This window comes from Aspergillus aculeatus, assembly GCF_001890905.1.
Source record: "Aspergillus aculeatus ATCC 16872 unplaced genomic scaffold ASPACscaffold_6, whole genome shotgun sequence".
Classification (NCBI taxonomy): Eukaryota; Fungi; Ascomycota; class Eurotiomycetes; order Eurotiales; family Aspergillaceae; genus Aspergillus; species Aspergillus aculeatus.
This window is the reverse complement of record NW_017962981.1, coordinates 616,087-636,133: the sequence shown is the minus strand read 5'-3', so window position 1 is coordinate 636,133 and position 20,047 is coordinate 616,087. Positions and strand designations below refer to the sequence as shown.

The 20,047-nt window shown below is 55.3% G+C and overlaps 9 protein-coding genes across 9 annotated transcripts; 4 read left to right on the top strand and 5 right to left on the bottom strand.

The window, feature by feature from the left end:
- Nucleotides 1–866: 866 nt before the first annotated feature.
- On the top strand, nt 867–2,602 carry ASPACDRAFT_117299 (peroxisomal membrane protein PEX14). Its single transcript, XM_020196046.1, has one exon. The coding sequence runs from the start codon at nt 924–926 to the stop codon at nt 2,367–2,369; it is 1,446 nt and encodes a 481-aa protein (XP_020057137.1). The 5' UTR covers nt 867–923; the 3' UTR covers nt 2,370–2,602.
- sec31 (putative protein transport protein (SEC31)) lies at nt 2,587–7,112 on the bottom strand. Its single transcript, XM_020196045.1, has 7 exons — nt 6,784–7,112; nt 6,602–6,718; nt 6,434–6,539; nt 6,140–6,373; nt 3,240–6,087; nt 2,890–3,188; nt 2,587–2,836 (listed from the first exon to the last, which is right to left on the bottom strand). Exons 1-7 carry the CDS (start codon nt 6,990–6,992, stop codon nt 2,792–2,794), a joined length of 3,858 nt encoding a protein of 1,285 aa, XP_020057136.1. The 5' UTR covers nt 6,993–7,112; the 3' UTR covers nt 2,587–2,791.
- A 511-nt stretch (nt 7,113–7,623) lies between these two features.
- Nucleotides 7,624–8,146, top strand: ASPACDRAFT_59626 (RNA-binding protein; the record flags this gene model as incomplete). Its single annotated transcript, XM_020203467.1, has 2 exons — nt 7,624–7,944; nt 8,006–8,146. 2 exons carry the CDS (start codon nt 7,624–7,626, stop codon nt 8,144–8,146), a joined length of 462 nt encoding a protein of 153 aa, XP_020057135.1.
- A 292-nt stretch (nt 8,147–8,438) lies between these two features.
- On the bottom strand, nt 8,439–9,095 carry ASPACDRAFT_42284 (uncharacterized protein; the record flags this gene model as incomplete). Its single annotated transcript, XM_020201072.1, has 5 exons — nt 8,439–8,538; nt 8,678–8,690; nt 8,767–8,829; nt 8,922–8,937; nt 9,036–9,095. The coding sequence occupies 5 exons, from the start codon at nt 9,093–9,095 to the stop codon at nt 8,439–8,441; spliced, it is 252 nt and encodes an 83-aa protein (XP_020057134.1).
- Nucleotides 9,096–9,557: 462 nt separating this feature from the next.
- ASPACDRAFT_77696 (cytochrome c oxidase subunit VIb) lies at nt 9,558–10,299 on the top strand (the record flags this gene model as incomplete). Its single annotated transcript, XM_020205017.1, has 5 exons — nt 9,558–9,624; nt 9,827–9,857; nt 9,930–10,011; nt 10,140–10,203; nt 10,268–10,299. 5 exons carry the CDS (start codon nt 9,558–9,560, stop codon nt 10,297–10,299), a joined length of 276 nt encoding a protein of 91 aa, XP_020057133.1.
- A 1,234-nt stretch (nt 10,300–11,533) lies between these two features.
- On the bottom strand, nt 11,534–12,801 carry ASPACDRAFT_117292 (putative mitochondrial dicarboxylate carrier; the record flags this gene model as incomplete). The annotated part of the gene is made up of 4 exons (XM_020196044.1): nt 11,534–12,229; nt 12,322–12,420; nt 12,557–12,561; nt 12,651–12,801. 4 exons carry the CDS (start codon nt 12,799–12,801, stop codon nt 11,534–11,536), a joined length of 951 nt encoding a protein of 316 aa, XP_020057132.1.
- Nucleotides 12,802–13,494: 693 nt separating this feature from the next.
- Nucleotides 13,495–15,405, bottom strand: ASPACDRAFT_117291 (phenylalanine--tRNA ligase). The gene has a single exon (XM_020196043.1). The coding sequence runs from the start codon at nt 15,260–15,262 to the stop codon at nt 13,709–13,711; it is 1,554 nt and encodes a 517-aa protein (XP_020057131.1). The 5' UTR covers nt 15,263–15,405; the 3' UTR covers nt 13,495–13,708.
- Nucleotides 15,406–16,158: 753 nt separating this feature from the next.
- grpE (mitochondrial nucleotide exchange factor MGE1) lies at nt 16,159–17,059 on the bottom strand (the record flags this gene model as incomplete). Its single annotated transcript, XM_020203466.1, has 3 exons — nt 16,159–16,191; nt 16,253–16,681; nt 16,790–17,059. 3 exons carry the CDS (start codon nt 17,057–17,059, stop codon nt 16,159–16,161), a joined length of 732 nt encoding a protein of 243 aa, XP_020057130.1.
- A 658-nt stretch (nt 17,060–17,717) lies between these two features.
- On the top strand, nt 17,718–19,100 carry ASPACDRAFT_77693 (alpha/beta hydrolase). The gene has a single exon (XM_020205016.1). The coding sequence runs from the start codon at nt 17,868–17,870 to the stop codon at nt 18,837–18,839; it is 972 nt and encodes a 323-aa protein (XP_020057129.1). The 5' UTR covers nt 17,718–17,867; the 3' UTR covers nt 18,840–19,100.
- The last annotated feature ends 947 nt before the right edge of the window (nt 19,101–20,047 follow it).

The following is a 20,047-nucleotide window of genomic DNA, read 5'->3' as shown; positions in this document are numbered from 1 at the left end:
ATGGGATGGGATGGGGGTGAATGGGTGGAAATCAATGAGAAACAACAACAGCCTCGAGCAATCCACTCACTCACTCACTCACTCACTCACCGGCTTCAAGGGTAGAACGAGGCGTCCCGTTCCAACCACAGTCACGTCAAACGAAGGGCTGATCAATAATGCGGCGGTCACGGCCGATCGTGCGAATCGAAGCAGTCGGTCTCAGCCCTGATCCTGATTCTGAATCCAACAACCTAAGTTATGTACTCCGTATCCATCCATTCATTCATCGATGATGGGCGAAGATCGAATAATCTTCGGTTGCCCCTTCACCGCCGCCACTTTGTGCCGGGCGGTCGGTATCCTTGGCGTTTGCGGCGGTATTTGCTTACATCCCTTCTTTCTATACTTTATATTTCCATTGAGCTGGTTTATTGTTGTTCGCTGTGATGGGCAAGAGCAAGAGTACATCGCAGTGTTTCAAGAGCTCCCTTCGGTTAGCTTAAAGGACTTGATATTTGCGGACATAGGAAGGGAACTAAGGTCATCATGCGTAGAACCTGCTCAATCCAACCAGATCTCTCCAAGATATCAATATATATCAAGGCCCATCTCGGGATGCACGTGCTAAGCCCACGACGTTTGACGCAAAGTAAATCATTCTTGCTACCAGTCTATGTATAGTATGAAACCCTGATGGTCACTTCCTACTTTTTAACTGCATAATCATATTAATTCTCCCCAAAGTAATAATCCCCAAGTCATGCTTAGCAGCAAACCCAGGCCGAATTCGGGGCAGGCCTGGTCTTATCACACTCGGTCGATACAGCCGAGGTTTATCTGGCTGACTGTCCATCTCCGCCTGCCGGACTCCGCACTTCCTCTTCCTCCTTCCATCTTTATTCCACTCTACTCTCACCTTACAGCTTCCTTGCGTGATCACCATGGCAGACAAGCCAAAGTCCTCAATTCCAGAGTGGCAAAAACCCAATGCCAGTTCGGAGCGTAGCAGCACTGGCACCACCGCCACCACCACCACCACCAACCCAAGCGCAGATGATAACCACACCGAAGAGCGCCCAGCGCTCCTCGACCAAGCCGCCAAGTTCCTCCAGGATGACTCCATTCGCGACGCCTCTGTCGAACGCAAGAGAACCTTCCTCGAGACCAAGGGACTGCGCAACGATGAGATTGACCTGCTCCTAAGCCAGTCCCCAGAGGAGTCCAGCACCTCGGAGGAGCCGAGCAGCAACCCCGAGGACGCCAACAACCACGAAGCTCCCAGCAGCAGCAGCAGCAGCAGCAGCAGCAGCAGCAGCGCATCTACATCACACTCCTCCTCCTCAACAGCAACACCAGCAACAAACACCTCACCCGCCCCACCAACCAGCACCAGCAGCACCGGCACCTCCACCTCCACCACCAGCCCACCTCCACCCCGCGACATCCCCCCAATAATCACCTACCCGGAATTCCTCACCACGCCCGCCACGCAACCGCCGCTCATCACCCTACGCAGCACGCTGTACACCCTCTACGGCGCCGCAGGCCTAGCAACGACCTTCTACGCCGCCAGCGAATACCTGGTGAAACCGATGATCGCCCAACTGACCGCCGCGCGCCACGACCTGGCCGAGACCACGACCACCAACCTACGCACCCTGAACACGAAACTCGAATCCGTCGTCTCCACCATCCCCCCGCATCCCAGCAGCACCGGCGGCACCAGCATCCCCTCCGAAAACCCCGGAGGCGGCGCAGACGACGAAGACACAGAATCCATAACCTCCGACCCAACGGAACTCTTCCACCGCGACGTCGCCGTGCAAACCAGCCCCAGCCCCAGCCCGAGCCCCAACCCCCACCAACTCGAACCCACCCAACCTTCCCTAATCACAGCAGCAACAGACGAAGATCCAACCCCAACCCCCCTCTCAAAAGCCCGCACCCACACGGCCAGGATGCACACCCTGACGGCCCACCTCCGCTCCCTCACGGACACCGACCACGCCGCCTCGGAGCTCGACACCGCCCTGCGCGCCAAGCTGAACGACCTCCACCATTACCTGGATACCTATATCTACAGCAAACCCGGGGCGGGGGCCATGTTCAACCCCATGGCGGGATACGGGGTGTTCAGTACCCCCGGGGTGGATGCCACGAATACATCCGGGACCAACGGGAACGGGGGCTTGGGGTTGGGGAAAGGGGAGGAGGATGCCATCGCCAATTTTCGGACGGAGATCCGCGGCGTCAAGGGGGCGTTGTTGAGTGCCAGGAACTTTCCGGCGGGTGGGGGAGGTAGTAGAGGAGGCGGGGCTGCTGGGCGAGCGTTGGGAGGGGGGTTGGCGGGGGTTTCGGGGAGGATTGGGCGGCCTGGGTCGGAGTAGGGTTGGGGTTCTGTTTCAGGGGTTGAGTGGATATTGAAGGGGGAGGGGGAGAATCCTGATCTGGTTGAAGGAGGAGAGAGCAGAGATTGTAAATAAAGAGTCTGATTTGATGCTCTTGCGGTTATGTGGTTGTTGATATCACAACAGGTATCATACAACATACAATGCCAGCCAGCGCAACTAATTGCCTACGCCACTACGTCAAGTGAACATAAAACAACTGATCTACCCTCTTTTACTTCTACTTAGGCCAGGTAAAACATAATATCAACATTAACAGCGGAATAATAAAGAAAAGCGACCCCGTTGCCAGCCGAACCCCGCGTCGGCCGGTTCCAGAGGTCAAAAGTCCAGTACAGTCAAACAATTATAGAAAACTCTTGCCTTGTACATACAACTCATGATCGTCACATACTCAACCTTCACGGCGTGGCTTTGCTCATGCTGATCAAACGTTTCACTCCAACCTAATGTCTCGATTAGCTCAGTGCGAATAATTTGGGTTACCAAGCAGACTTACCATCCAGTTACCGCACTCGTCCGTCCGGTTGGTCATGATGTTCACGTGGATCGCGCGCGCCGTCTCATAATCACGCGCCTGGATGGCGTGAGCAAGCTGCGCCATGTCCGCAACCGTGTTGGGCTTCAGCAGATCCTCGTTGTTGAGATGGTCGAACAGAAGATTCAGTCGCCGTTCCGCATCATCGACCTGCGCCTTAAACGAAGACGGGGCCCGCGACCTCACTCGCTGCATGTCGGCCGACAGGATCTCGTACACGGGCATGGCATCGGCAGGGATGTGGGAGCGGTCACCAGGGGCTGAGACCCATTAGTATTTCGTCCAGCTTGATAGAAACATGATCTACTTACGGTACTTGGGCGCCGTCGGGGCAGGCTTCTTCTGCGAAGAGGCCGTGCTGGGTCGGGATCCCGCGGCCTGGGGTGGGGGAGGCGCATGCTGCTGCATGGGTGGGGCAATGGGCGAAGGCGTGCTGGGAGCGTACTGGTTCGCTAATGATTGCATGGCGGGCTGAGGGGCATACGGGGAGGCGGCGGCCTGCGGAGGGGGAGGCACGGGCGCCCGCGTCTGGAGCTGAGGGCTGGCGGCTTGAGCAGCCGGGCTCGGTGCGTACCGGTTTGTGGGGGGCGGCATCGTAGGAGGTGCGTTGTAAGGCGAAGGTCCCCGAGGGATTGAAGCGGGCACGCCCATGGCCGAGGGGGGAGACTGTGGCAGGGAGGCATAGGGGTTGGCCGCAGGAGGAGGCATCGAGGAAGGCGCGGGAACGGCCGAGGGCGGCGACATCACCCTAGGAGGAGGGGCGCCGCCCTTGGGCGGAGGAGGGACGGAGGGGATCCGGCCGACAGGTGCTCCAACCGGGGGAGGAGGGCCTTGCGCGAGGGTAGGAGACTGGTTCGGGAACGGAGCGTTGATAGGCGCGGAAGCAGTGGCAGGAGTCGACCGACGGGGCGTAGGTGCTTTAGCGAATCCCTCGGGCAAGTCATTCCACGCAGGCAGGTTGGTGGCCGTGGTGTACGTGGTAATGGTGTTGGCCGGAGACTGGTTGGTCGCGCGTGGAGGCGGGGGCACAGTGCCGCCTAGAGGCTGAGCACCATAGGTAGGGGCCTGTGGCGGTTGATATCCGGCGGGAGTGTAGCCGCTGCCGGCGGTGGAGGGAGCGTACGGATTCGTGGGCTGGGCCGGTGCCGAGGCAGTCGGAGGAGCATAAGGGTTGACGGGAGCAGCAGTCGGGGGAGCATATGGGTTGGCGGCCGCAGCAGTCAGGGGGGCGTACGGATTCGAGGGAGCAGCAGCGGGAGCAGCAGGAGCATAAGGGCTGGGAACTGCAGCAGGCGCCGCGGGCGAGAAGGTTCTCGTGGGCTGGTATCCACCCAAAGCAGGCTGAGGAAGCGGCTTGTTGAGATTGGGCCTGGCTGCTGCGCTGGTCGCAGTCTGCGTCCGTTGAGGAGCGGCGGCTTGTCTCGTTGCCAGGCGGATGCGGTTTCTGGCAATCTCGGCCTCAGGGTGCTTCTCGGGCACAAGATCGAGATACTTCTGTGCAACCTGTAGTCGTCCATGGGTAGCAACAACGTCGGCGTACTCGATATACTTGTCGTACAGCGTGCTGAGCTTCCAATCCGACTCCTTGGTACGCTCGGTGTCCTCGAACTTGGTGACCTGGCGGAAAATCGTCACCTTCTCAATCAGACTCTGCAGAGCACGGACGTGGATCGAGAAAGCAGAATCGTCAGCAGAGGCCTCGATGGCCTTCTGCTCACGCTCCCGCAGCTCCTCAATCCAGATAGCAACAACCTTCTCCAACTTGGAACCGGCCAAGAAACAGAACGAGGCATCCTTGCGAAAGGCCTTGTCATCCGAGTTACGGAGCTCCTCCTCCAAGCGATCACCCAGAGCATCGCAGAGATCCGCGAACTCCTTCTCGTCGGCAAAAGTGCAAAGAGCTGCCATAACCTCCTTCCAGTTGGACAAATCGGCGTTGTAGACGACGTCCCAGAGATTCTTGCCCACAATAGATGCGAGCAAACGCACGTAGTTCGGGCTGTGGGTTTGCTTGGAGAAGTAGTGCTCTTGGGCCTTCTCAATGCATTTCTGACCTCCGCAGATGGCAATCATGAACGCGTCCGAGAGACGATCCTCCTTGAGTGCGACATCAAGGGCCTTCTCGAAGTCACCGAGGAGCAACGCTCTGGTGATGCCAGTGTCCGCTTCGGTCTCCTCTCCGTTGAAGATGTGGAAGGGGTTGTTGGTCTTGGCGCCCTTGGAAGCAGCCAGGTCAGACAGGAAGTTATCCGCGTCCGCGCTTGTGTCGAAGACGGATTGCAGACGGCGGTGCTTCTTGGCTCCCGACCCGCGGGATTCCTTGGGCTCCTCGCCGTTGACTTCCTCGTCATCCTCCTTGTTCAGACCCAGCTTGGCTAAGCTATCAGCAGCCTCGTCAGCTTGATCCGCGAATCCGAGATACTCAACCAGACCCTTGCGAGGATCGGCCGAGATTAAGGCCTCAATGACCTTCCAGTCGGCCTTCTCCTCTTCACTGGTAGCGTTGGCAGCCCGGGTTTCGCAGATGTTGCGCAAATCACCCTCCTTGAGCGCGCTCTCAAAGGTCTCGGTCGACTTTCCAACCGCCTCATCAACCTCGAACGGGGTGATCTTGATTTTCGATGCACGCTGGCCCTTCTCAACCAAGTTCACAGAGACGACTCTGCCTCCAAATCCAAAGGTTGCGCCACACGGCCGTTCCAGCCACTTGGGGGCCTTGGGCAGCGAGAAGCTGGAGACCTGGGGCTGAGTCTGGGCCTTGGCGAAGAAGTCCTCGCCATCGAGGGCCTGGTTCTGGTCGGCAATCGCCTGGGCAGTTTCGGTGCTGGTGTTCTGGATGGTCTGGATGGCGATCTTTCCGTCGAACGAAGCGGTGGCGAAAAAGTTGGGGTTGTGAGGGTTCCAGCGCGTCTGGAAAGTCCAGTTTGTGACAACGGGGAACTCTCCGTAGGCGTGACCGGTCTGGGGGTTCCAGCAGAGGGTGCGGTTATCTTTGCCGGACGAGAGGAGCAGATCGGGATCCTGGGCGCACCAGGAGAGCGACAAGACGCCGGATTCGTGGCCCCGGAGGGTTCTTTCCGGGGCGTGAGAGTTACGCAGATCCCAGACACAGATCAAGGGGTCCGACTCGAGCGGCGTGGCCGTGACGAGTTTCGTAGGCTGGTAATGGTCAGCAAAACACACCCGCAGACAGCCACGGTTAGAGTCTCACCTTCTCCGGGTCCCAGGCCACAGCACTGACGGCTTTCCGGCCCATGTTGTTCAGCGTCAAGCTCTCCTTCTTGGTCTTGACATCCCACACGGTAACGAAGCCGGCACTGCTACCCGTGACCAGGATATGCGCGACCTTTTTGTTCCAATCCAAGCACTCGATGTCATCTGCGCGGGCGGCCGTGCCTCCGAGTCTAGAGGGGTTCGCAATGTCGTTCAGGTCGGAAATGTACAGCTAGTCGTAATCATGAGCTCCAACATCCATTGTTCAGACATGTATAAGGGGGCATTGTACCTCGCCCTTGGCACCACCGGTGGCCAGCAAGTTAGAGTGTTTGGGGTTGAACTGGAGAGCCTTGATAGCCCCTGAGTGTTTGTTGGTCCTCGAGATGACGGCATCACTGCCCGGGCGTCAGCTAATCGATTAAAACGACAACGCCATTGTAGGGATGACAGCACGAACCTGGATCCACTGAGCAACTTATCGGCATCCCACAGATCCAAAGATCCATTCTCCAAGGCACCCGCGATCACACCCCGAGAGCTGTCCTCGGAATCCGTCCATGCCAAGTCGTTGAAGCTGTTCGAGCAGAAGAGTTAGTGTTTGCCTATATTTCCAAAGCATCGGAAAGCTAGAAAGCGCACCCCGAGTCAGTGTCAATCTTCGCTACCGGCTGCAGCTCGCCGCCGGCCTCGTGGCGGCTCAGGTTGAGATCCCAGAGCTCCAGACACGTTTGATTGGAGAAGTCAACATCCACGGCGCCGGCGCGAGTACCCGTAGCAATCAATGGCGAAGCAGCTCCAGGAGACCAGGCAAAGGTGGCCGTCCGGGGAATTTCCCTCAGACGAACCATGGTGAACGTGGAAAGGAGTGGCAGGGAAAGATGGAGGTATAGATTAGAAGGCGACGGAGCTGGCTATTGCGGGGGGGGATTGTTGTTCTGGCCAGCAAATGAATGAATTGGATGCGGGGGGAAGAACTGAAAGAGAAACGGTGGGGGTAGTGAAAATCCGAGTACCCAAAGTCGTGTAGGTAGGAGTAAGAGAAAGAAAAAAAACTGAAATGGAAGAAATCCTCCCCTCTCTGACACAAGACACAAGACAGGAGAGACCGAGGGGTGCAGGTTGCAGGTGAGAGTTGCCAAGTCGACTGGCGATTCGAGGCGTGACGGCAATCAACCAAGTGTCCTCCTCGGGGGGGCCGCTGCGACCGACCGACCGACCCGCTTAACCACTTTGGACACTGCCCGGCATACCACGTGATCGATATCAGCCTCTCTCTCTGTCTCTGCCTCTCCGCGAAAGTCTGCGCCCACGCCGAAGATCGACCGGGCAAGGAAGCTTGACAACCAAGCTTGGATATCATTCTATAAGCTGGGCCCGTGCCCCCTAGAGCTCCCATTTCAAGCGACCTGTGATCTGTTCAGCGAGTACGGCTATTCACACTCAAAATCACCATCCTTACCGCCTTGCAAAGCCTCAACCATGAGTGAAAAGGCTCGTTTGAAGTGTACCATCTATGTGGGCGGTCTGGACCAGGCTGTGACGATGCACACGCTGGCGGAGGCATTTGTCCCCTTTGGCGAGGTCGTGGACATCACCCTGCCGAAACCCGACCTGCCCAACTCGAACGAATCCCACCGCGGCTTTGGATATGTGGAGTTCGACCTGCCTGAGGATGCGAAAGAGGCTATCGACAACATGGACGGCAGCGAGCTTTACGGACGTACGATCAAGGTCGCCGCCGCGAAACCGCAAAGGGAAAGCAATGAGGGACTGGGCAGCAAGACAGCTATCTGGGAACAGGTACGCGATCCATTCGGACATCACATCCAAGAATCTACGAGCTAATCGCGTTTCACTACAGGAGGGCTACTTGGCCAAATACGCAGTCAGCGAGGAAGATAGATTGGCCACAGAGCAGGCTCAAGCAGGCGCTAACGCAGAGACTGAAGACCCCATGCAAGGACTGGTAGAGATGGACGTTGCCGGCCCAAAGCCTGAATGAATTGCCGGGGACATTTTCTACCCGCCACGCGGAGTGCATTGGCAGGGATACTACAGAAAAAGGCCAGCCGTAACACTGCACGAGCACTGCATCAGAACCCTTCGATTTAAAGCCGTACTATATACACGCGCTGCAACCCTGAGCTTGAGATATGCCGAGCTTTTTTTTCGTCGGCATCGGCCGCGACACCATGCAATCTCCCTCTACCTCCCGTGGATAGTACAGATCGCCATCAAAACAAAACAAGGAATCGCCCATTGCAATTTGGAATCAAAGTGTGATGGTACATTCTCTAGTGCTCACGGGACTCGGGGCTGTTGCGGTACAGACGGAGGGTCTTGTCGGTCATGAGCTTCTTGGAGCTGGAGTAGATGGCAGCACCGACAGCGACGCTGCGAGGAGAAGCGTTAGCGATGGCAAGTTCTGTGAGGGGGGAAAGGGAGTTGGTGAGGAGGGGTCAGAAGAAGGAAATAGATCATGTTCGACCCATGTGATGTAACAAGTCAATTGAACCAGGAACTATGCACATACCCCAAGACAAGACCTGTAAAGTGATAGAAATGATGATTAGCCTATCTGCTGACACCGTTGGATCATGTTGGCGCACGGGAAATACATACCAAGAGGGATCAACTCCGGGGGGATGCGCTTGAGGGTGCGCAGACGCTGGGAGATAGTGTGGGCTAGAGCACTGTGTTAGTCCAATTGCGACTTCCAGAAATACACTGTTGCAAGCTTCTAGTCGGCAATGGCGCATTGAGGGAAAGCTTCATACCGCTCTGGTTTTCCTTCTGCAACGTTTGTTAGCCATCATGCAACTGCCAAGCCCAATTTTTCCCGGCTCACATCCACGAGGGGGGGAGGAAAGGAAGGGAGAGAAGAAACTCACAGGAGTAGGAAAAGCGAAAGGCCGGGTGGCCTGCATGCGCATGATAGTGGTGGGATACATGGCGATTGTTTGTGGGGGTGAAAGACCTGGCTGGAGGTGGGTTGGATGGGGGAATTGGGGAGAGGAGATGGAATGGGAGGCTTCGGATGTGGTGACGGAAGTTGAGCTCATTCGGGCCTTGTGGCTGTGGTGTGGAATTGGATCACGAGTTCCCAACTGCGAGCCTGGATGACTCAGGCAGCAAACCACCTCAAGATGACGGATCGGGGTGTTTAGGAAAGGTAGGCGCATGAGTGGCTCGCTACAGTAGGCGGTCAAGGTTGAACTTGGGGCCCGGCTGTACTGCTTCACGGGATCATTCCACTCCACCAGCGCGCAAACCTCACCCCCATCTTTCTTTCTCCAAGCCCTCTCTCTCTCTTGCTTCCCTCCTCCTCCCCCTCCCCCCTCTCCACCACCCACCCCTTTTCCTCTTCCCCAGTTTTAGATCCATTTTCAGGCTCTGTCCTTAGAACCGTCACAATGGGTGCCATTCCTGAAGCCGATCCCGATGAGCCCCAGGAGACCAAGCCCTTCAAGTTCGTGACAGGTGAGCTTTCCCAAACCCGGATAATCCGACTTGTCTCCCGCATCCCCAATTGAGGTCAATTGCTAACTAGTATACAGCCGGTACGTATCTCTCCAGGTTCTTCATTGATCCGGTCGCTTATCGATGAACGAATACGGCCGGTTCTTCATCAATCGTGGTGGGAAAGCTGACTGACCAAACGTCTTGATGTAACGATATACAGGCTATGACGCTCGCTTCCCCCAGCAGAACCAGTACGTGATAAGCCAAGTCCCTTAGACTCTCCTCCACCTATTATGAACCTTCATACTAATGCAATTGAACAGGACCAAGCACTGCTGGCAGAACTACGTCGACTACTACAAGTGTGTCAACGCCAAGGGCGAGGACTTCCGCCCATGCCGTCAGGTATATCAATCCCGTCGACTCCCTCCCCCCTCGTCCTCGGCTACCAAACCCGCAACTGTCTACCAGCACCACCCCCACCATCACAGCGAACCCATCATAATTACAGCACTAATCTTTTTGACTACCAGTTCTACCACGCTTTCCGCTCCCTCTGCCCCAAGGCCTGGACTGACCGGTGGGATACCCAGCGCGGTACGTATCTGTCTCCATCCCTCCACCTTTAATCCACAACAGCAAGTAACTAACCCCCAAATAGAGGCCGGAAACTTCCCCGCTCGCCTGGAGTAGAATGCTAGAAAGTTGAACAAATCCATGTTAAAGTTCTTTATGTGCTTTTGTTTTATTTTGGTCAAACAAATGTACTCTACTACCCTGATTCGGAGCCCAATCCTCCCGAATTGAACAAACCAAGCGGGAAATGTCTTTTCTTTTTCTTCCATGCTTTTCGTTGATCCAGAGGGGAAAGCTGTACGGACATAGTAAGGACGTGTAGTGTGCAAACCCGAGAAAACGTGACCGAGATCCGCACCTGTATATGATCATTGCGTATCTAATCTATCAGTGCATGTGCCTCTCATATCTGCCGATAGAAGTAGTATGATCAAAATGACGATCTCACCCACGGGACTCCGTACCCCAGTGCCCGTGGCCGATATCAGATCCGGCGGACATCATACGATCCGATCTTCTCTCCAGCCTCGCGAGTCAATCGCTTCGCATACTGTAAATTCTATACTCCAATGAAGTGCCTGAAGTCACATACTCTTCCATATGTTCTCACCTAGAGATTTCTTTCCTAGTGAAATGACATATGCAACAGGAATTGACCCCGAGCACCTACTGGAGTTTCTTGGCTTTCCGGGCTAGTAAGCTACAATGCCTCCCATTGCTCCAGCAAGAGTCGAGGCTGAATACAAAGCTATCCCCATAAATGCATACATTTGTGTTCTACAGCACCGAAGATAAATGCAATCCACAACTTGCAATCTGAAGTCTCTATGTGTCTATTGCAGATTTCATGTCTAGTCTATCTATCTCAAATGACGAATGCCACACTCTCACTCACCCACTCACACAATCCAACCAAGCAGTATACAGAAAACCCCCTCCCTCCCGCATGTTTCTGGTCTCATCCATGTGATCGGGGGGTGAAAGTGAGGAAGCGATAGGTGTGAAGGGAGAGTTACTCACAGCCACCCCACCGAGGACGGTGTTGTCTCCACTCGGCCATCTGCAAGCACAAGTCCAGCACAAAAAAAGAGAGAGAGAAAATGATATTATGTACAAGCGATAAGCCCGCAAGAGAAATGAATAACCAGAGGGAAAAAAAAACTTTTATCCACCCAAAATTTCACAATGCTTCGCCAAAACCCCAACATAAAACAAGATGAAGAAGGATACTATGCTAGAAAGAAATCCTAGCAAAAAATGTATCGTGGATATCAATGCGGTGTATAGACAGTTCCCAGACATAACAGGGAAAGAGAAGACGACGACCAACAGAAAGTAGGGCAAGCGGAAATCACCGCTTCTCCTCCGATTCGATCCCCTTCACCCACCGGTAGAGCTTCTTATGCTCCTCCAGGAAGATGAAGGTGGCGATCGTGTGCGGACCCAGACGGATGAAGCTGGGCACCCAGCCGCGGAAGGCCCAGGCGTAGCCCTCCTTGCGGGTGATCTCGCGCAGCAGGGCGGGGATGCTCTGGCTGTGGCCGTGGCTGGCGGTCATGACGCGGGTCTTGATCACGTCGACGGGGCTGCAGACGGTGGTGGCGACGAAGCCGGCCATGAACGAGGCGGCGAAGTGCGTGCCCAGGTTGTCCGACATGCCGATGCGCTCGATGCACAGCTTCTTGAAGGTGTCGTACGAGGCCAGCTGCGAGGCGGTCATCAGCACCGCGCGCGTCGAGTTCGGCCACACCCCGCGGAACAGGCTGGCGGCGCCCTCGGTGCGCGTCATCTCCACAAGCCCGTGGAAGGCGTGGCGGTAGTTGCGGCGTTGCGCCGGGGGCAGCGCCGCGTCCGACTGCATGCGCACGTTCAGCACGTCCGCCGGGTTGCCGGTCCAGCCGCCGATGAAGCCCGAGGCGCACGCGATCCCGATCAGCGTGAAGAAACTGGGCGTCGACCCGGGCGTCGTGAAATAGTTCTTGAGTTCCTCGTAGATGCCGAACCGCGTCGTCGAGTAAGTCACCTGGCGCAGAAGCGCGGCCGATAACTATAACGCCCCCCAGAAATCAGCCAATTTGTCCCCGACAACCCTTCTTCCAAACTACCAAAAGCCGTAGCTAGAGAAAAGAAAAAACGTACCCCTCTATACAAGCCCCGAACGCCATCGGTCTTGATCACATGTCCAAACGTTCCCACCATGGAGGTGGGCGCCCCAGGCCCGCGAGTCTGCAATCGAACCTAACAAAGTTTCCAGAATTTTTGTTAGTACACCGGGAATACCTCAATTGAGTGTTGGCGATAACACAGCCCGAAACCGCCGACGAAACACATAAGCCAGGCAAAAGTGAAACAAATAATGGAGCGCAAATTTTACCTTGACTATAAGTCACCACCAAAAAAAGTCAGTCACTCAGCGTCATCATTCATAGAATTCAACTCCGCCACCAGAGCGCCAAAAGAAAACTTACCAAGGTCCAAAGGGTGTGTGACGGCCGCCGCAAAGCAAGAGGCCGAACCACCAAACCAAAAAGGATAATGGATCTTCTTTGCAGGCACCGGAGCGGCAGCCGCTTGAGGAGGCTGTTGGGAGGAAGCCTCCAGCTTCGCACTGCTGACCATCGTGGACATTCCGCGAGGGCGATATGAAAGAAAAGAAAAGCCAAGAAAAGAAAAAGAGAGGGGAGATTTTGGGAGAGTAGTCAAAGGAAGGAAGAAGGAGAAATTGGAGAAACTGGAGAGAGGGAACCCAACAACTCTTTCTGCTGCTGCTGCTTCTTCCTCTTCTTAATAATAATACCAGGAGTAATCCGGTACAGAGACAATACGAGAAGAGATTCGGGCTTCAGATCAACTCTCCGAATTCCAGGGTTGTTCGGCTACACTAACCGATCTCGGCCGTGGCGCACCAATCATATTCTCGGTTTAGACGTCGGACCAGCGGGCCACTAGGCGGTAAGGCCGGCCCTCGGTGTTCTCTCGCCCAATACAACAATACAGAGCACAGAGTACTCTGGAGCAGAAGAGGAGGGGATGGGAGGGAATGATAGGATATCGCCGGGAAAGACGAAGGATGAACACACTGCCCAGACGGTTAATCTTGCAAGGAAACACAAAGGCAAACCATGCAACCAATTCCCTCACGAATGCAGTCATTCCCTTCCATGTCTCTACCCGGCTGTGCTGTACTGTACTGTGCTGCAATCGATCTGCTACGTCACAATGCATACCTCCCCTGCAGGCAGTCAGATCCAACCACTAAGCAGCAGCAAAAACACCAAACAGAGGTAGTTGGATGCTATCATGGGATCTTTAGCCGGGAACTTGAATTCTATTCATGAGGAAAGAGGTCATATCTTTTGTTGTTTTACAAGCCAAGATCTTACATACACACACTATCATACAGACACGCAGCCGTTGCCTTGCCGTTTCCCCAGTGAATTCGGAGTCTGTAGCCGAATTATACACTCATCAGGCATCCAATCTATACACATTACCAACACCCCCCCCCCCCTAGTAAGTCGAACGACTACCGCAGCTCAACCCCCAGCTGAGCAACGAGCTCTTGGCGCAATTTATCGTGTAGATCATTGGTCTCTGCGTTGGTGAGCGTGCGCTCCAGACTCCGGTAGTTGATGCGGTAGCACATGCTCTTGCGCTTGGTTTTGGGGTGCGTGAACTCGTCCACCAGACGCACATCCTCCACCAGATCGCCCGCAACCCCACGAACCAGCTCCATGATATCATTCTCGTGCACGGGCACGGCGCCGCCCGCCGCACTACCGCCACTGGCCGCCCCCGGGGGTAACCAGAAGGCCACATCCTTGTAGCAGGCGGGGTACTTGGAGAAGGGCTTGAAGCGGGTGATCTGACCGGCCTTGAACTGCGACAAGAAGCGCTTGTCCCGCGACCAGAAGAGGCGGATGTCGGGGATATTGAACAGAAGCATAGCGATACGCTCCAGGCCGATCCCGAACGCCCATCCCATGCGGTCCGGCACGTCTGAATTGTTCAGCAGCTCCTGCTTGATGACACCGCAGCCCAGCACCTCCAGCCAGTCCCCCTGCCAGAACACCTCCAGCTCCCAGGAGGGGCTCGTGAAGGGGAAGTAGGCCTCGACCCAGCGGACCTTCAGGGGCTCGGTTTCCTCCTCCGCGCCCGCCGCGGCCTTGCTCGCCTCCGTGAAGATCTTGATGACCATGCGCTCCAGCGACCGCTTGAGGTGCGCGGCGACCTGCTCGACCTCCTCGACACTGTGAAACTCGGCCTGCAGCGGGTTGCGCTGCGGGTGCACGGTGGGGTTGGGGTCCTCGACGACGACGTCGTGGGCCGGGATGCGCTCGACGTCCGCGCAGATCCGCGCCGCCGTCGCGCTGGCATGCCGCAGCGGCTCCTGCTCGGGCCGCTTCCACAGCATCGCCCCCTCCATCTGGTGGAAGACCGGGTAGTGGCTGCGGTCGATGGCATCCCTCCGGTACACGTCCGCGACCACGGTGTAGCCCACTTCCTCCGGGCGAGTGTGCTCGTTGCGGCTGATCTGCTGGAAGTACGCCTGCTGATGGGCGCTCGTGTGCGTGCGGAGCACCAGCTTCTCGCTGAGGTAGTAGGTGTCGGTGCGGCTGCGGCCCGGGTGGTCCGCGGGGAACCCCAGCACATCGAAGTTCTCGGCCGTCGTCACGACGGGGTTCTCCTCGGTGTAGTTGCCGTACGTCGGCCGCGGGAACTGGCTCTCGATCAGCTGCCGCGTGATGGCCAGCGGGTGGTTCTCGTCCAGGTATAGCCGGCGGCCGACGTGCGAGAGGATGGTATCGGTGACGTTGGTCCATTCGTCGCGCTCGTAGGATTGCGCCTCGGCTGCCAAGGGCTGCGCTGCAGAGCCACCGGCGATGGAGCTCTTAGTGACATCGGTAGGTTTCTCGTTCGTCCGGCGAACGGCCGTGAAGCTCCATTCGCGGCGCGGGTTGGTTGACGGCGCCGGGAGGTGCGAGAGCGGGATCCGTAGGTTCCTCCCCGAAGAATAATTGATGGCCCACCTGCTGCTGCTGCTGGCGCGCAGAGCCCGGCCAGTGGCGAGTAAACGCATCTCTAGAGTAGATGCAACGGGGCTGCACCGGAAACTGAGCCAGTGCGTCGTTGTCGCCTGTTTAGTGTTTCTCTCGCTGCGTTTTAGATCGTAGTGTACAAAACATGCCGGGGCGGGAGAACCACGGCCCGAGCGGATTCCCCAAATTCATCCGGTTGTTCTACGTTGTGCAGGTTGATGATCGGGGTTCAGTGAAACTCAATTGAGTGATCATTATCATGGCTCAATTGGATTTATTGCAAACCATAAAGCAGTCTGAGCATGAAATACGAAGCGGTCGTGTCTGCAATACAACGCGGCCGTGTCATGTCTTCTACAATGATATTATCAGCTACGCATTTCCGAAGAATCAACATGCCTGTCATAACGTCTTTGGTCTATTCAGCCAAAGGACTGTCTATTAGACTTCATAAGTACCCTGCATTGCCTTGACGGCAAGAGGGCGATGCAAAAAGTCATAACATGATCAGATGCCCTGCAGGCATAATCCACACCCGTTTCAATGGGAGTCCCAGCGTGATAATATCACTTTTCCAGAGAAAAGAAGAAACAAAGACACCGACCATTGCGTGTAATATACATAATAGGGAGGAGAGAGTCGAGAAAGAACGCCAATCCAAAAAAAATCAGATCATTGACAAGTGCACCGGGAGAAATATCATGCGACACCAGTCGCAAAGCAAACGGTGTATCATACACATGCGTTCGTAGACAAAAAAAATCGACAATCGCCGGATCATATTTTTCCAGCGGCATGCTCGGTTGGAGAATTCATCGCACTCGACTTAGGGTGAAACATCCCATCGCGGCGGAAAGAGATGTGGTATATTTATACAGGTTGAATGAGGGAGGAGTGATTGAGAATCGCGATGGTCTTCGGAGGATCATGGGGAGGTTTAGTTGTTCTTGACAACACCGACCTTAGCAGCCTGTAGAAGAAAATACATCAGCATCCCTGTTTGAGATAAGTCCTTGCTGGAGATCACATACTCTAAGGACACGGCCGTTCAGACGGAAACCCTTGCTCTGAACAAACATGATCTCGCCGTCCTCTCTGCCCTCGACCTTGGTCATGAAGACGGCCTCGTGGACGTTGGGGTCGAACTTCTGGGCCGCACCATCCTCAGCGGGAGCGCTGGGGTCGAACTGCTCGAGACCGTGCTTCTTCAAGGTGCCCATCAAGACGTTCTGAGTCATCTTCAAGCCTGAAACAAGGTCCAACAGATCCTTGTTGGCCTCGGTGGGGGCGGCCTCAAGCTTCTCCTTGGGAACAGCCAGCATAGCACGGTCGAAGTTATCGATACTTTCGAGAAGGTCCTGAGCGAAGCGCTGGATGGCGAAGTTGCGAGAGTTGTCCATGTCCCGCTTGGTGCGCTCCTGGAGGTTGATGAAGTCGGCCTTGGAACGAAGGTATTGGTCCTGTGAGGTATTAGACCAGGTGATCTCGGCATTTCAAGACTCTCCCGTGTATCGAGATATCCATTGTAACTCATGATATCCGCCCCGGCAAGCATGGATGGCAATTACCTTCAGACCAACAATCTCCTTCTTCTTCTCCTCAAGCTCTTTGCGGCAAGCATCCTCGCCCTCCTGCGACTCAGCGGCACCGTTCTGCTCGCCGTTCTCGGCCTTGTTCTCTGTCGAATAGAGGCGGGCGGCAGACTGGGGGATCAAGGGACGAGCGAACTGAGGAAGCTGGGGCTGTTGCGCGGTGCGGCGGACAGCTGAGGTAGCTGGTGTCGAGCGGACGGAAAGCAGGGACCGCTGGGCCTGTCTGAGGAAGGTTCTTTGGAACATGTTGAGCAAAGGGATATGACAAATAAATGCTTCGGTGGATGGAAAGAATGGAAGCTGAAGCTCAAGCAAGATTGAGGTGGTTAAGTATGAACGAGATCGGCGATAGTGATCGAAAAAGCAGAAGTTTCGCCCGTGCCGGCGTCACCTGACTGTCCTGAGCAGCGATATCCGGATCAACATGCGGGCCGACAATCGGCTCCCATCGGTTAGTTAGTGATCGATCTATAGGAGGGCGCAGAGGGCGCGGAGGTATTCCTCACTACGCTACTTCTACTACCTACTAGGTAGTGAATCTCCTACCTAGCTGGAGGCCATTACCTTTGCCGGCTCAGTACATAATTACATTGTCATACTTTTACAATGCGTCCAATCGTCGTGACCCGGAAAAAGAGACCTCCAGTGACGTAAGGTTTTGGCTTGAAGCATATTTGAATCTGTCGAGGCATACTGCTTCGATTTATTGCCTGCCGAGTATTGCCCGTGGCCACGATGATGCATATGACAATCACTACCTTGATTTAGCGGCAAGCAAGCTATCAGTTAGCCGAGGATTGCCTGAGTTTAATTTAGTTCGAATGGTGTAGATGCAAAGACAAATGGGCGGCGTGAAACTTCAATTCATCAAAAGAGCTGGGTGCTGCTTGTTGTTCGCCCCTCCTCCCCGCCAGCAGCAAGTTATCCCTGACCCGCTGGTACAGTCCCCCGGTATATATTTCCGGGTCGAACCCACCCAAGTAGCTGTCAAAAGGTTTGTCTTTCATTTCTCTGTAGCTGCAATTGTCGTTCCCATATCAAGCGTTCCTCCACAATGCCCTTAGAACTGAACCCCGCATTTGCCGAGGCTGCCGACCCTCTCCTGCAGATATTGGCCGCCAGCCCAAAGCACGAATTGCATGATATCCACGCTCGCCGGATAGGTATCACCGCCCTATATGATTCCGTGTTCGCGACGTTGCCCTATGCTCGGGGTGTAGAACGGACGGTTCATCAAGTCCGGTCCCATGACGGATGGATTATTTCCGTCAAACGCTACTATAAGAAGAACAACTCGTCTCCTACGTCTTCAGGACGTGGCCCAGCAATCTTCCACGTGCATGGAGGCGGTATGATTCAGGGCACGGTTGATCTGTTTAACAAGGCGCTCGCCCTGCATGTCGAGAAGAGCAACATTCCGATCTTCTCGGTAGATTATCGGCTGGCACCCGAGTGTCCGCATCCAACACCACTTGAGGACTGCTATGCTGGGTTAGCGTGGCTCCATCGGCAGGGAGCCCAATTCAGGGTGGACAACAGCCGCATTGGTCTTATGGGGGAGAACGCCGGGGGAGGCCTTGTTGCGGGCATTGCCATGCTGGCTCGGGATCGGGGCTTATCCCCGCCTCTAGCGAAGCAGGCTCTCTTTTACCCTATGTTAGATGACAAGAATACTGTCCCGAATCCTGCGCTGGAGCCTTTCACCACGTGGACTTACGAGGACAATCTCACTGGCTGGACTGCCCTGTTGGGACAAGATATCGGGACGGACAATGTCTCGCCATACGCTGCGCCTGCCCGAGCCCCCAACTTGGAAGGCTTGCCGCCAACGTACATCGACGTAGGCGCGCTGGACATCTTTCGTGACGAAGCTATCGCCTTCGCGGCGAAGATCGCAGCTGCCAATATCGATTTGGAATTGCATGTGTACCCGGGGCTGCCTCATGTTTTCGAGATCTATGCCCCAGACTGTGAACCCTCTCAGAGGGCCGCCGAAAATCGATTCAAGTTCATTACCAGCCTATGATTCGGCATACAGGGACTTCGGTAGCATGTTTTGTCACTGAGAACCGAGTCGCTTGACCAGACCGATCAGAATCGATGGCAATTTGGCGTGTGTTGTGTGTATGATCAGTTGAGCGATGTGGAACTGACTAGAATGGTGTTTGGGTTGGCTGTTGAGAGAGTGCGTCATTCGGAAGAGCGGAGTGGCTGAGCGCCAGATGCAATACAAGATGGTCAGAGCTTCCGGCTAAGCCATGAGGGTGTTTGTACTGGATATCAGTCCAACACGGCTACTGTAGGCAGAACCGAATTGTACGTATGTGCTAGGACAATTGATTGAGGTCACTCGAGCGACTGATGTCAGTTATAGAAGTAAGTGCACCCGAAGGTATAAGCCTTGTGCAGGCGACGCGGGTAGACGCATAGTTTGCGAGGCGAGGCACTGTCATCAGCCCCCATGTTAGTCATAATCTCCAGTGTCACAAAGTGTAGATAAGGTTGGTTAGACTGTAGTTCAGTACGGCCTAAAATGTAGAGGCTCTGTTAATGGTGACATTAGGCGTGACTTGACTGGTGAGGCTTGGAATGCGGCAGCATGCATGCATGCATGAACAATCCCAAGAGCGGGAGACACTCTTTGTCACCACGGAGCCAAGCTCGAAATCTTGCCTGCCTGGAGGACTTGGACACTGCAGAGATATATCGACTGCTTGTGGAGTGGTCCCCGGGGGCGGAGCATCAGCCGCGGCGGATGGCAGGCTGCTTGCTGGTTCTGGAGTATGTGGAGAAGGCGACCATCCGTGGAACGCTCTCTGTCCCCATTCAGATCGCATTGTGATATCTGTAAAGTAGAAACAGGTATAGATTTGATAGTAGAGCTCAGACTGGTCCGACTTATCGTACATTATCGTATCGTTATCCAGTGATATGTTCTCTGCCCGATCTCCGGGTTTGGTTGCAGGATTCAGTCCAGGATTCACCTCCAGGATGATCCATCCGATAGCCAATCCAACAGCTGCGGCTCAATCTACGACCGCTCGGATGATCTGCAGCAAGGAGAACACATATGCAACATCGTCATCACAGCAACTGATGCTCTGATGGGAGGATTCGAAGGTGGCAACCAGAAGCGGTGCAAGTCTCCTCTTCAGCCACACGGGTTCGGCGAGACCGTGGCGAGGATTGAAAATGCATGCAGAACCGATCGCCAGGAACAGATCCAGATCCAGA

Excerpts from the sequence above, each read along its gene's own strand:
- ASPACDRAFT_117299 (XM_020196046.1), top strand. The coding sequence starts at position 924 with ATGGCAGACAAGCCAAAGTCCTCAATTCCAGAGTGGCAAAAACCCAAT.
- sec31 (XM_020196045.1), bottom strand. The coding sequence starts at position 6,992 with ATGGTTCGTCTGAGGGAAATTCCCCGGACGGCCACCTTTGCCTGGTCT. Across the intron at positions 6,719-6,783 it reads AAGATTGACACTGACTCGGG|CTTCAACGACTTGGCATGGA; the intron begins GTGCGCTTTCTA and ends CTGCTCGAACAG. Across the intron at positions 6,540-6,601 it reads AAGTTGCTCAGTGGATCCAG|TGATGCCGTCATCTCGAGGA; the intron begins GTTCGTGCTGTC and ends ACGCCCGGGCAG.
- ASPACDRAFT_117291 (XM_020196043.1), bottom strand. The coding sequence starts at position 15,262 with ATGCGTTTACTCGCCACTGGCCGGGCTCTGCGCGCCAGCAGCAGCAGC.
- ASPACDRAFT_77693 (XM_020205016.1), top strand. The coding sequence starts at position 17,868 with ATGCCCTTAGAACTGAACCCCGCATTTGCCGAGGCTGCCGACCCTCTC.